The 14,872-nt window shown below is 43.0% G+C and overlaps 1 protein-coding gene across 1 annotated transcript in view; it reads left to right on the forward strand.

Annotated features, from left to right (window-relative positions):
- Positions 1–4,515: 4,515 nt before the first annotated feature.
- Positions 4,516–14,872, forward strand: part of LOC144508447 (cas scaffolding protein family member 4-like) — a 144,830-nt gene continuing 134,473 nt past the window's right edge. Inside the window, exon 1 of the mRNA XM_078236368.1 lies at positions 4,516–4,644. Coding sequence (XP_078092494.1) covers positions 4,597–4,644 — 48 coding nt within the window. The 5' untranslated portion in view covers positions 4,516–4,596. The remainder of the gene's footprint in view (positions 4,645–14,872) is intronic.

Genomic DNA, 14,872 nt, shown 5'->3' on the forward strand with positions numbered 1-14,872 from the left:
CCCTACAGTGCAGAAGGAAGCCATTCAGTCCATCGAGTCTGCATCAACTTTCTGATAGAGTATCTTACCCAGGCCCACTCCCTGCCCCATTCCCTTAACCGCACGCATTTATGCTGCTAATCCCCCTAACCTACACATCTTGGGACACTAAGGGGCAATTTAGCATGGCCAATCCACCGAACCTTCCTTGACTGTGGGAGGAAACCGGAGGACCCGGAGAAAAGCTAGGCAGACACGGAGAGAATGTGCAAACTCCACACAGATAGTCACCTGAGGCCAGAAAGCGAACCTGGGTCCCTGTGAGACAGAAGTGCTAACCATTTGGCTGAGTAAATCCGCATAGGACTCCTCCCACCTTATTTCAGCGCTCCTCCTCTGAGGCTTCATTTGAAGCAATCTTTTAAAGCGACATCTTGGCCTTTTGGCTGAGATGCAAATGAGATCAAGCCTTGGAGAAGGTGCAATGCCTGCTCCAATCAGCTTGGATCATGTCGATCAACCCCAAGACAGGAAGTGGGATGCCTGTCTTGTCAGCTTGGATCTGGAATGTCTCACTTGCTGAGACTTTAAATTGGACTTTGATTGGATTGAATAGTATATAAACAAAAAAAAAATTGAACTTCTCGGCCTTTTGGCTAAGATCAAGTGTAGTCTTGTTGTCCTGCACTTGGTTAAAGTCATGAGGTTACACTCATGCCAACTAGCTTCACAAATATCATTTGAAGCAATTTTTTAAAGTGGCATCTAGGCCTTTTGGCTAAGATGCAAATGAGATCAAGTCTTGGAGGAGGTGCAATGCCTGCTCCAATCAGCTTGAATCAAGCCCAAGACAGGAAGTCGTGAGCCTGTGTTGTCAGCTTGGATCTGGAATGTCTCACTTGTGCAGACTTTGAATTGGAATTTGATTGGATTGAATTGGATATAAACAAAAAAAAAATTCAGTGGATTAAGAACGGACCCTATCCAGGTAAATTCATAGAAATCATAGAAACCCTACAGTGCAGAAGGAGGCCATTCGGCCCATCGAGTCTGCACCGACCACAATCCCACCCAGGCCCTACCCCCACATATTTACCCGCTAATCCCTCTAACCTATGCATCTCAGGACTCTAAGGGGCAATTTTTAACCTGGCCAATCAACCTAACCCGCACATCTTTGGACTGTGGGAGGAAACCGGAGCACCCGGAGGAAACCCACGCAGACAATGTGCAAACTCCACACAGACAGTGACCCGAGCCGGGAATCGAACCCGGGACCCTGGAGCTGTGAAGCAGCAGTGCTAACCACTGTGCTACCGTGCCGTGGAATTAATGATTAACATACAAAGCTATACAGAACATTAGGGTGCCTTTGAAGAATAGATAGTTCAGTTACATTTCCACGAGAGGGAAATATACGACAAACAAAGCCAGGGCTCCCTGAGAAAAGAAAGGGATAGAGTAAGTTGAAATAGAAAAAGAGTGCTTATGGCAGATATCAGGCTGATAACTAAAAATCAGACCGAATATAGGAAGCTCAGAGAGGAGTGACAGGGGCGATAGAGGCAGAGATAGTATGAGCAGAGACTAGCAGTTAATATTCAAAGATAATGTGAAAGTCTTCTATAATATAAACATAATACTTCTAAAAGAGTAGGAAGTGAAAGGACAGGACCAATTAAGGACCAAAAAGAATGTCTATGCATGGAAGCAGATGGCATGGCTGAGATATTTATCTTTCCCAAAGAAGAGGATACTATTAGAGTCGTAGTGAATGGGGCGGTGGTTGAGTTACTGGAGGGGCTAAAAATTGATTAATAGGAAGCATTTGAAAGGCTGCCTGTGCTTAAAATTGATAAGTCACCAGAACCGGATCAGATGAATTTGAGGTTGCCGAGAAGTAAGGGTGGAAATTGTGGAAGAACCGGTCATAATTTTCAAACCTTGTTAGATACGGGGCACGGTACCAGAGGACAGGAGAATTGGAAATGTTGGATCCATGTTCATAAAAGGGTTTAAGGATATACTCAGTAACTGCAGACAGGTGGATGATCCATCTCTTCCTCCTCTAGAGATCCACAGCATCACAGATGCTGTGAAACACAAGAAACAGCTGAAGTTACATATGATGTATGGGTGTAGCAATGTACATGCAAGAAGGACCATGATACAGGCCTTGTGGACTTAACACTGCAAGCTCTTTATTAGAGGGGTGCACTTGTTCTGCAGTCAGTCCTAGACTGACTACCCCGGTAACACTCTGGGAGGATGTAACCCCAGGGTCACATGACCTGCCCCCTTAAAGGGGCAGCACGCACCTCTAACATATATATATATATAATACGGCAAAGGCTATGGGCCCTGACAATCCTGGCAATAGTACTGAAGAATTGTGCTCCAGAACTTGCTGTAGTTCTAGCCAAGCTGTTCCAGTACAACTACAATACTAATATCTACCCGGCAATGTGGAAACTTGACCAGGTATGTCCTGAAACAAAAAGGAAAAATCCAACCCGGCCAATTACTGCCCCATCTGTCAACTCCTCGATCATCAGTAAAGTGGTGGAAAGAGCTATCAACAGTGCTATTAAGCAGCACTTGCTTTAACAATAACCTGCTCACTGACACTCAGTTTGGGTTCCACCAGAGCCACTTAGCTCTTGACCTCATTACAACCTTGGTTCAAAAATGGACACAAGAGCTGAACACCAAAGGTGAGGTGAGAGTGACTGTCCTCAGTATCAAGGCAGCATTGACTGAGTGTGGCTTCAAGAAACCCCAGCCAAACTAGAGTCACTGAGAATCGGGAAAAACTGAAAAATTGGTTGGAGTCATACCTGGCACAAAGGAAGGTGATTGTTGGCGATCTGTCATCTCAGCTCCAAGACACTGCAGAAATTTTTCATAGTGTCCTAGACCCAACCATCTTCAGCTGCTTCATCAATGACCTCCCTTCCATCATAAGGTCAGAAGTGGGAATGTTCGCTGATGATGGCACAATGTTCAGCACCATTCACAACTCAATACTGAAGCAGTGTATGTCCAAATGCAACAAGACAATATCTAGGCCTGGGCTGATAAATGGCAAGTAATGTTCACATCACACAAATGTCAGGAAATGACCATCTCCAACAAGTTAGAATCTAACCACATTGGCATTCAGTGGCATTACCATCACTGAACCTCCACTATCAACATCCTGGGGATTGCCATTCACTAGAAACTGAACTGGACTAGCCATATAAATACTGTGGCTATAAGAGCAGGTTAGAGGCTAGGAACCTTGCAGCAAGTAACTCACCTCCTGACTCCCCAGAGCTTGTCCACCATCTAAAAGGCACAAGTCAAGAGTATGATGGAATACTCACCACTTGCCTGGATGAGTGCAGCTTGAACAACACTCAAGAAGCTTGACACCATCGAAGACAAAGCAGCCCGCATGATTGGCGTCACATCTACAAACATTCAATCCCTCCACCACTGAACCAGATGCCACCAATGTGTACCATCTATTCACTTCACTTCAGAAACTCACCAAGTCTCCTTAGACAGCACCTTCCAAACCCATGACTGCTACCATCTAAAAGTTCAAGGGCAGCAAATACATGGGAACACCACAATTTGAAAGTTCTCCCCCAAGTCACTCACTATCCTGACTTGGAAATATATCGATGTTCCTTCATTGTCGCTCGGTCAAAATCATAGAACTCCCTCCCTAACAGCATGGTCGGTGTTTCTACAGTGTTTCAGGAAGGCAGCTCACCACTACCTTCTCAAGGGCACCTAGGGATGGGTAATGAATGTTGGCCTAGCCAGCGAAGCCCACACTCCTCGAATTAATAAAATAGTAAATTTAACCGTGATGGTGGAAAGGTTTTTAGAAATGACAATTGGTGACAAAATTAACAGTCACTTGGACAAATGTGGATTAATTAAGAAAAGTCAGAACAGATTTTAATGGGTGTGTGTGTTCACCTTTTTATTCACATTACTTGTGTGTAGAGCACAAAATTAAATTAGAAAACCACTGAGTACAGAACTTCCTTAAGACAGTTCCGCCAAACTTTACACAATCCTGACGCAAAGGAGGAGGTGGTATTTTTGAGGTAAAGTTCCACCCACTAAAATGTGGGATTTTCTACCAACCACAACTATAACTCTGTGATATGGAGTCAGGGAAGTGGTGCGGTGACAGCACCCAATGCAGTTATTTTTTTTAACACTGGCTACAGAGTAGCTGCAGAGTCCAGATAGTGGTCAAGTATATCCTGGAGCAGTGTGCTAGATGTTTCTAATTGACGGTGACATTTGGCGGTAGGGGAAGGAGGGGGTTCGGTTGTGCAGCAGTTCAAACACTGCCTCCGTTTTGAAATTGTTTGAAGACCCAATGTGACAGAAATCAGGAAGAACGCCCAGCAACCACTAACCCTGCACCTTAGCAGGTGCATCTGCCTCCCGTGGCCACTGTGTTGCCAGTACAGAAGTGGTGAGCTCGTTGGAGTCACGTACCAGCCTATCACGTAAAGAGTGTGGTCAGTACCAAGTTCTCGTTTATCTGGGAAAAGAAACCTGTCTTGAAGTTGCTTTGATTATACTTGCCCTGTTGATGGACTGAAAATGGCAGAAATCATTGGATCCATAACAACAGATGATCTTAGCTCCCAGGTATGATTTCTATTATTTAAAAGGTTACAAACAGATAAGGTAAAGTATGTGCTACTGTTTTTGTGTGTAGACAACAGGTTGTGACACCTGGGTTACTCTTTGTCCCCTATCATTTTTGTTTTTTGCCCTCTCGCTTTTTCACCCTTCAGATCAGGCATCAAACTCAGATTGTACTGCACTTCAGGTGGATGTTAAAGATCCCAGCATTTGATAAAGAAGCAGAGTTGTCTGTGTCCCTTCCTGAACTCACACCATCAAAAAGCAGATCAACCGTTCATTCATCTCACTGATGTTTTTGATAGCTTGTCTTTCTGCATCTGTGTCAATAGTCACTGTATTATAAAGGAATGCATTGCATCTGAAAAGTTCAGAGATATGATAAAATGTTATGTCAATGCAGGTCTTTTCCTTGTTCAGTTTATGGGGATTTCTGCCTCTTTTTAAAATATAAAAAAACTTGAGATACTTTCTTCCTTTACTGGTGCAATACCACCTTTTTAAAACAGACCGAGTATCCCTCTTAACAAATTTTACTTTAAATTCAACAATAAAGGGACTGAAAAGATTTATGGTCTTTTCAATCCTTAATATCAGACTTCTTGGAGAAGGTATGTATTGTTTTTACTCTTGATGTTGTCCTTTAGTTATGCTTGAATTGTGTGGTCTGAATTGTTTCCAATTTGCCTTGCTTCTACATTGGTGTGGATCGACTGGATGAGGACAAGATTGCACTCTGTTCTGAGCTAATCCTCAAATCGTACACCGTGGTTCTGTGGACACTGAGTACATTCCAGATCCTCTAGTTGCCGCTCCTCATGTCGAAACGAGATCAATTTCCACTTTAGCTGCTGGATAGAAAAGGGGCATTCGCGGGTCAGTGGCGTTTTCATTTTGACACTAGCCTGCTTTCTGCTCCTCTGAGTGTGAATGGATGGGTTGCGATTTTCATTTCCAATGAGCATTGATGGACTGACTGCATTTCACACCTGCCCGACTCGTGCTCGAGTCAGGCTCTGATCCATTTACTGACGAACAGTGGGCCCTTGGAGTGTGCTCAGTATTCATGGAACTGTCTCCAACAAAGAGTGAACATTTTCAATCAAGGACATCCTTGAGTGGTGACCTGATTGGAACACACAAAATTCTTAAGAGTCTTGACAGGGTTTGTTATAGACATAGAAACATAGAAAATAGGAGCAGGGGGAGGCCATTTGGCCCTTCGAGCCTGCTCCGCCATTCATTAAAATCATGGCTGATCATCCAACTCAATAGCCTAATCCTGCTTTTTCCCCAAAGCCTTTGATCCCATTTGCCCCAAGTGCTATATCCAGCCTCCTCTTGAATGCATTCAATGTTTTGGCATCAACTGCTCCCTGTGGTAATGAATTCCACAGGCTCACCACTCTTTGGGTGAAGGAATGTCTCTTCACCTCCATCCTAAATGGTCTGCTCAGACTGTGACTCTTGGTTCTGGACTCCCCCACCATCGGAACTATCCTCTCTAGAGCTGTTAGAATTTTATAAGTCTCTGAGATCCCCCCTCATTTGTCGAACTCCAGCAAAAACAATCCTAACCTATCAATCTCTCCTCATACATGACTCCTGCCATTCCTGGAATCAGCCTGGTAAACTTTTGCTGCACTCCCTTGAGAGCAAGAGCATTCTTCCTCAGAAAAGGAGACCAAAACCGCACACAATACTCTAGATGTGGCCTCACCAAGGCCCTGTATAATTGCAACAACACATCCCTGTTCCTGTACTCAAAACCTCTCGCAAGGAAGGCCAACATGCTGTTTGCCATCTTTACCACCTGCTGCACCTGCATGCTTACCTTCAGTGACTGGTGCACAAGGACACCCAGGTCCCACTGCACATTCCCCTCTCCCAATTTACAGCCATTCAGGTAGTAATCTGCCTTCTTGTTTTTGCTTCCAAAGTGAATAACCTCACACTTATCCAAATTATACTGCATCTGCCATTGATTAGCCCACTCACCCAACCTGTTCAGATCATCCTGAAGGATCTCTGCATCCTCCTCACAGTTTACCCTCCCAACCAACTTGGTATCATCTGCAAACTTTGAGATGTTGCATTTTATTCCCTCATCTAAATCATTAATATATATTGTGAATAGCTGGGGTCCCAGCATCGATCCCTATGGCACTCCACTAGTTACTGCCTGCCAATTTGAAAAGCACCCATTAATTCCTACTCTTTGTTTCCTGTCTGCCAACCAATTTTCTATCCATTTCAATATAGTTTTATAGTTCGTTATTACCATGACCTTAATGGGGATAATGTCATTACCTTGCTTCTTCTCTGGCTTTCTTCAAGTCCACATCTCAATGTTATCCACCCATTTGATTTTTCTGGGTAGGCGAGCTTTACTTGCCTATCCTTAATTGCCCTGTTCTCCATCTCTCATCCTCTTTCTTCAAAGCCCAACTCTTGAATTCATATAGTCCACACTGTACTTTTGACTGTACTTTTGACTAAATTGGATTTCATTCATGCATGTAACTTTGATATTATCATTGAGCCATGGAACTTGAATTTGTCCACTGCCTCTGATATGGAATTTTGCTGCTATTCAGCGAAACACATACTTTGCACCCTTGATAGACCAGACGAAGCTTTTGGCGTTTTAAATCGGCCTTTTATTCGTGCTATAGTGAGGAAGTCTGCCTTCCACCAGGTGGCATACAGATTTCCTGAGTGATACAGGGCATGGACAGATATTTTTTTTCCTTTATTTTACAAGTGCTTTCCATATACCAGTCACAAGAATACATTTGTTCTGAAGTTATTGATATCCAATTACAACCTGATTACTGATTACTTCATGAATATAATTAACTTGCTAAAGCTTCTCTATGCTTGTCAAATTCTAATGATCAGTAATGAAACACTCCTACATGGCTACATCATCCAAGTGACACCTGCTGTTGTGGCTATTACCTAGTGGCTATCAGAGTGCTCACCCCCTTTTCCTTTGGTCAGCTTGTTTCAGCAGTCCATCTGTAAGTGTGAGAACATATTCATAGCAGCTTCACGGGGAACTCTGCTGTACAGCTTCACAGGGGAACTTGGCTGCATTCAATGACTTAAGTGCTTTTAACACTTTCAGCCTATATCTCTGTGCTTCCAATCTTGATTTTACATTGCCATTTAGCCATAATGTTGCTCTTTGCCTAATTTATGTTCAGTCCAAAATCTGTCTTTTGAGTAGGCCTGCGTAGTCTCTATCTCTTCCCTTGTTCTCGCTATGTGTGTGGTGTCATCTGCATACATGAAATTCCATATACCACAACCTCCTATAATGCAGCCACACCTCTCTGATAACACTTCTAGCTCCATTCTCATTATTGTCTCTCCCACATCATTAAGCAACATGGGTGACAGAAGACGCCTCTGTCTGACTCCCTTCTCAAACTGGAATTGATTTGTATTCTTATCCCAAATTCTGATAACTACTAAGCATTTCTGTATAGTTCTTGTATTAGCCACATACCAAAGTCTATTAGGTCTCTTCCATAGAGTATTGTGCTGGACAGTGTGAAAATCTTCGGCACAGTCCATGAATATGAGCCAAAGGTGAACTTGCTGCATATTATCACATTTCTCCATGAGATTTCTGAGCACAACATAGCGTCAGTTGTACCCTTTCTTGGAATTAAGCCAAACTGCTGCTCTGCCACTTCTCTGTTCATGATGTGCAGATGCCGGCGTTGGACTGGGGTAAACACAGTAAGAAGTTTCACAACACCAGGTTAAAGTCCAACAGGTTTATTTGGTAGCACAAGCCACTAGCTTTCGGAGCGCTGCCCCTTTGTCAGGTGAGTGGGAGTTCTGTTCACAAACAGAGCATATAAAGACACAAACTCAATTTACAAAATAATGGTTGGAATGCGAGTCTTTACAGGTAATCAAGTCTTAAAGGTACAGACAATGTGAGTGGAGAGAGCATTAAGCACGGGTTAAAGAGATGTGTATTGTCTCCAGACAGGACAGTTAGTGAGACTTTGCAAGCCCAGGCAAGTCGTGGGGATTACAGATAGTGTGACATGAACCCAAGATCCCAGTTGAGGCCGTCCTCATGTGTGCGGAACTTGGCTATCAGTCTCTGCTTAGCGACTCTGCGTTGTCGTGTGTCATGAAGGCCGCCTTGGAGAATGCTTGCCTGAAGATCAGAGGCCGAATGCCTGTGACCACTGAAGTGTTCCCCAACAGGAAGAGAACACTCTTGCCTGGTGATTGTCGAGCGGTGTTCATTCATCCGTTGTCGTAGCATCTGCATGGTCTACCTGATACTCTGCAGGAAAGGATGTCCCGAGGCATGGTACATTAGGGAGACCATGCAGATACAACAGCATATAATTTGAGGTATTCTCTGATTTGTGCATCATAATACAACACACCTTTTCTCTATTAGCTCCGACCATTTGACTGTTATCGATGGCTCTTTTGCATTTGTTTGTTTCGGATACGGTTTATCTAATGCAGTTCCTAGCATGGCTGACAATGATGGCTACCTCTTTCCTTTGTCCAACAGCTTTCTTTCAGATTCCATTTGGTTTCTCATTAATTGTTCTAATTTTTCTCTTGGCTCCTTTCCTGTTCTTTAGCTTATAGCACCTACTTCTTCTTTGATCTTTGTCCATGTCAATTGATGGTCAGCACTGCAATTGACACTCAGCAAAGCTTTGGAATCTATTTCTTCCTCTGACTGTGGTGTAGTTAGTTTGATTCTTGTGATTTATTTGGGGAGTCTGTGTAGCATCTGTTTCAATTATTGGGTGATAAACCTGCATATTGTTAATGGAATTGGCATTAGCACCTAAATCATTGACAGGATAGGTGCTGAGAAAATGTTTACCCCAGCTAGTAAATATATATCATAGTGGTCACAGTCTTAAATAAAGGGTCAACCATTTAGGACAGAAGTGAGGAGAAATTTCTTCACTCAATGGGTTGTGCTTCTTTGGAATTCTCTACCCCAGTTGTTGAGGATATTCAAGACAGAAATTGATAGATTATTGAGTACTAAGGGATAAGGGGATAATGCCGAGGAAGTAGATGAGCTGATTTTGTTGATTACTGATGAGAAATGGGTAACAGGTGAATGACAGTAGGAGTGAACTATACCTGAGATGGTCACAATGTCAAGATAAATGGCACACACAACTGTCCAAAACATTGTACCCTAAGTCTCATCAGTCTTGCATCTAAAGTACTACTTGGATGTTCTCTGTGTGAGCAGAGAATGTCAGAGCAAGCTCAAAGGATCAAAATGGACTACTCCAGTTCCTCTTTCGTATGTTCTTATGTTAGTACCATGTACTTTTAAGCAGAGAATCAGGACTAGATGTGCCTCGGCTGATGCTTGGCCCAATCCCATTTGCCTGCCTTTTCCCTGTATCTTTTATCAATGCGTGGAAGAAAATGAAAGGCTTGTATTTATGTAGGAACATTCATGATCTGAGAGCACCCTAAGTCTTGTTACAGCCAATGAAGTACAATTGAAGTGTAGTCAGTGTTTTGTGTCAGCTATGGCTTAGTCATGAGATTGTGGGTTCGAGTACCACTCCTGGACTTGAACACAAAAGTAAAGGCTGAGACTCCAGTATATTTCTGAGTTATCCATAGTCACGTGGTCAATATTTATCTCTCAGTCAACATCACAAAAACAGATAGTGTGATTATTAGCGTAGGAATGTTTGTAGGAGTTTATGCAATTTGCTGCTACAGTTCCTATATTACAACATCCTTTAAAAGTACTTCATTGGGTGGAAAATGCTTTGAGATATCCAGTGGCCATAACAGTGTTATATAAATACAAGATTTTCTTTCTTTAATGTAGGAAATGTGGCAGCCAATTTGAGCACAGGAAGCTCTCACAAACAGCAATGTGATAATGACCAGATAACTTGATTTAGTGGTGTTAATTGTTCAACTGCTCCATGTGCGCTGAGTTTCTGTAGGAAGTCCGTAGTGTCGCGACAAAAGCTGGGGGTTCTTTGTACAATGGGTTTCAGGATGCCCTCGACATAGCCTGTTGGGGAGCACTTCAGCGGTCACCGGCATTCGGCCTCTGATATTCGGGTAAGCGTTCTTCAAAGCGGCCTTCACGACACACGACGGCGCAGAGTCGCTGAGCAGAAACTGACAGCCATGTTCCGCACACATGACGACGGCCTCAACCGGGATATTGGGTTCATGTCACACTATCTGTAATCCCCACAGCTTGCCTGGACCTGCAGAGTCTCACTGGCTGTCCTGTCTGGAGACAATACACATCTCTTTAACCTGTCTTAATGCTCTCTCCACTCACATTGTTTGTACCTTAAAGACTTGATTAGCTGTGAGTATTCGCATTCCAACCATTATTCTGTAAATTGAGTTTGTGTCTTTATATGCCCTGTTTGTGAACAGAATTCCCACTCACCTGAAGAAGGGGCTTAAAGCTCAGAAAGCTTGTGGCTTGTGCTACCAAATAAACCTGTTGGACTTTAACCTGGTGCTGTTAAACTTCTTACTGTGTTTACCCCAGTCCAACGCAGGCATCTCCGCAGCATGGTGGCACAGTGGTTAACACTGCTGCCTCACAGCGCCAAGGACCCGGGTTCAATTCCCGGCTTGGGCCACTGTCTGTACAGAGTCTGCACGTTCTCCCCGTGTCTGTGTGGATTTCTTCCGGGTGCTCTGGTTTCCTCCCACTGTCTGAAAGACATGCTAGATATGTGCATTGGCCATGCTAAATTCTCCCTCAGTGTAGCCAAACAGGTGCCAGAGTGTGGCGATTTTCACAGTAACTTCATTGCAGTGTTAATGTAAGCTTACTTGTGACATTAATAGATAACCATTAAATGACCATAACACTATATTCTACACCCTCTCCTTTCCTTCTCCCCTGTGTACTTTATGAATGGTCTGTATAGCTCACAAGAAATAATGCTTTTCACTGCATCCCAATGCATGCGACAATAATAAATCAAACCAATGGTCCTGACCCCTGTTTGAAAACAATGTAGGATTCCACCCACTGCTTCTAGTTTCTCAGAACCTCACCTGCAGGAAAATGCAAAGGCTCATTTTAGCTTAAATCCTCAGATGCCTGAGCAGAAACTACAAGTCCCTAAATATGCAAACTGTCACTGCATCAGATGGCAAGTTGGTTTCATTCATTTATTTGCACAATTCTGGTATTTAGTATTATTGTCTATGAAGTGTAGGTGATTCTAACCAAACCTTTTCACAGGGTAATAGCCCTGATGTTGAACCCACAATCTCTGGTGTAGCATCTCTTAATTTACAAATTCTATGAAACTATTATAACTTATCACAATGTTTGAGATTTGAGAATCTTGTTTGTCCTATTCAAGTAGCTATCTCATTCCCATCCCTGCCTTTAATCCATTTGGAACATATTTTCTAAACAAAACATTAACAAGATTAGATGAAATTCCTGATAATGATTTCTCTTACTTGAAGAAAACATATGTATAAAAAAACACAAGTAGGAGCTTGGGGTGTACCCAGAGCTTAATTAACATCTACCAAAAACTTGTACCCAGAGCTTAATTAGCATCTACAAAAAACTAACTGAAAGGTTCTCTCATATGATGCAATCTTATCTCTCTTCCTCATGATATAGAAAACAAAGATCAACAGAGGCAGTGCCTCAGTTAGCCGCCCTCTTGCAGAAGATTGTGGGTTCAAGACCCATACCAGGGCCTTGAGCTCATAATTCACATTGTCCAGAATAGTATTGAAGGAGTGCGAACCACCATGTCTCCCACAATTAAACTTCTTACTGTGTCCACCATGCTGCCCCAGTCATAGCTAGGGTACAGAGAAAGATCATCTTAATATATGGTAAGTCCATTCAAAAATTTGATGGCAGCAGGGAAGCAGCTGTTCTTACATAGAAACATGGAAACATAGAAAATAGGAGCGGGAGGAGGCCTCAAGTGCTATATCTAGCTGCCTCTTGAATACATTCAATGTTTTGGCATCAACTACTTCCTGTGGCAATGAATTTCACAGGCTCACCATTCTTTGGGAGAAGAAATGTCTTCTCATCTCCGTCCTAAAATGGTCTACCCCAAATCCTCAGACTGTGAGCCCTGGTTCTGGACACATCCGCCATTGGGAATATCCTCCCTGTCTAGTCCTGTTAGAATTTTATAAGTCTCTCTGAGATCCCCCCTCCTTCACCTGAACTCTAGCGAAAACAATCCTAACCTAGTCAATCTTTCTCATACATCAGTCTCGCCATCCCCGGAATCAGCCTGGTAAACCTTTGCTGCACACCGTCAAGAGCAAGAACATCTTTCCTCAGAAAAGGAGACTAAAACTGCTCATAATATTCTAGGTGTGGTCTCACCAAGGCCCTGTATAATTGCAATAACACATCCCTGTTCCTGTACTTGAAACCTCTCGCACTGAAAGCCAACATACCATTTGCCTTCTTTACCGCCTGCTGCACCTGCATGCTCACCTTCAGCGACTGGTGCACAAGGATACCCAGGTCCCGCTGCACACTCCCCTCTCCCAATTTACAGCCATTCAGGTAGTAATCTGCCTTCTTGTTTTTGCTTCCAAAGTAAATAACCTCACATTTATCCAAATTATACTGCAACTGCCACTGATTTGCCCACTCACCCAACCTGTTCAGATCAAGCTGAAGGATCTCTGCAACCTTATCACAGTCCACCCTCCCACCCAACTTGGTATCATCTGCAAACTTTGAGATGTTACATTTTGTTTCCTCATCCAAATCATTAATATATATTGTGAATAGCTGGGGTCCCAGCACTGACCCCTGTGGTACCCCGCTAGTTACTGCCTGCTAATTTGAAAAGGACCCATTAATTCCTACTCTTTATTTCCTGTCTGCCAACCAGTTTTCTATCCATCGCAATACACTTCCCCCAATCCCATGTGCTTTAATCTTGCACGAAAGTCTCTTATGCAGGACTTTTTCAAACACTTTCTGAAAGTCCAAATATACATCGACTGGCTCCCCCTTGTCAACTCTGCTAGTTACATCTTCAAAGAATTCCAACAGATTTGTCAAGCATGATTTTCCCTTCATAAATCCATGCTGACTCTGTCTGATCCTGCCACTGCTTTCTAAATGCTCTGCTCTAAAATCCTTGATAATGGATTCGAGAATTTTCCCCACTATTGATGTTAGGCTTGCTGGCCTATAATTCCTTGTTTTTTTCTCTACCTCCCTTTTTGAATATTGGAGTGACATTCGCTACCCTCCAATCTGCAGAGACTGTTCCAGTGTCTATAGAATCCTGGAAGATGACCACCAATGCATCCACTATTTCTAGAGCCACTTCCTTAAGCACTCTGAGATGTAGATTATCAGGCCCTGGGGATTTAGCCACCTTCAATCCCATCAATTTTCCGAGCACCATTTCTCTACTAATATTGATCTCCCTCAGTTCTTCCCTCTCACTAAATCTTGCATTATCCAACATTTCTGGTATCTGATTTGTGTCCTCTTCTGTGAAGACAGAACCAAAGTATGTATTCAGTTGCTCAGCCATTTCTTTGTCCCCTATTATACATTCCCCCGTTTGTCTGTAGGGAACCTACATTTGTCTTCGCCAACCTCTTTCTCTTCACATATCTATAGAAACTCTTAGTGTCAGTCTTTATGTTCCCTGCAAGCTTACTTTCGTACTGTATTTTCCCCTCCTTACTCAATCCCTTGGTCCTTCTTTGCTGAATTCTAAATTGCTCCCAATTCTCAGACCTATTATTTTTCTTGGCCAATCTGTATGTTTCTTCCTTGGATCGCATACTCTCTCTAATTTCCTTTGTAAGCCAAAGATTGGCCCTTTTACCCATTTTACTTTTGTGCCAGACAATAATGAACAGTTACTGCAGTTCCCCTGTGCATTCCTTGAATGTTTGCCATTGCCTATTCACTGTCATCCCTTTAAGTAACTCTCCCCAATCTATCCAGGCCAACTCATGCCTCATATCTTCATAGTTTCCTTTACTAAGATTCAGCACGCTAGCCTCTGAATCAACTACTTCACTCTCCATCTTGATAAAAAATTCTATCATGTTATGGTTGCCCATCCCCAAGGGGTCTCGCACAGCGAGATTGGCAATGATTCCCTTCTCATTACACAGTACCCAGTCTAAGATGGCCTGCTCTCTAGTTGGTTCCTCCATATATTGGTTAAGAAAACCATCCTGTATC

Source organism: Mustelus asterias, chromosome 20 (assembly GCF_964213995.1).
Source record: "Mustelus asterias chromosome 20, sMusAst1.hap1.1, whole genome shotgun sequence".
NCBI lineage: Eukaryota > Metazoa > Chordata > Chondrichthyes > Carcharhiniformes > Triakidae > Mustelus > Mustelus asterias.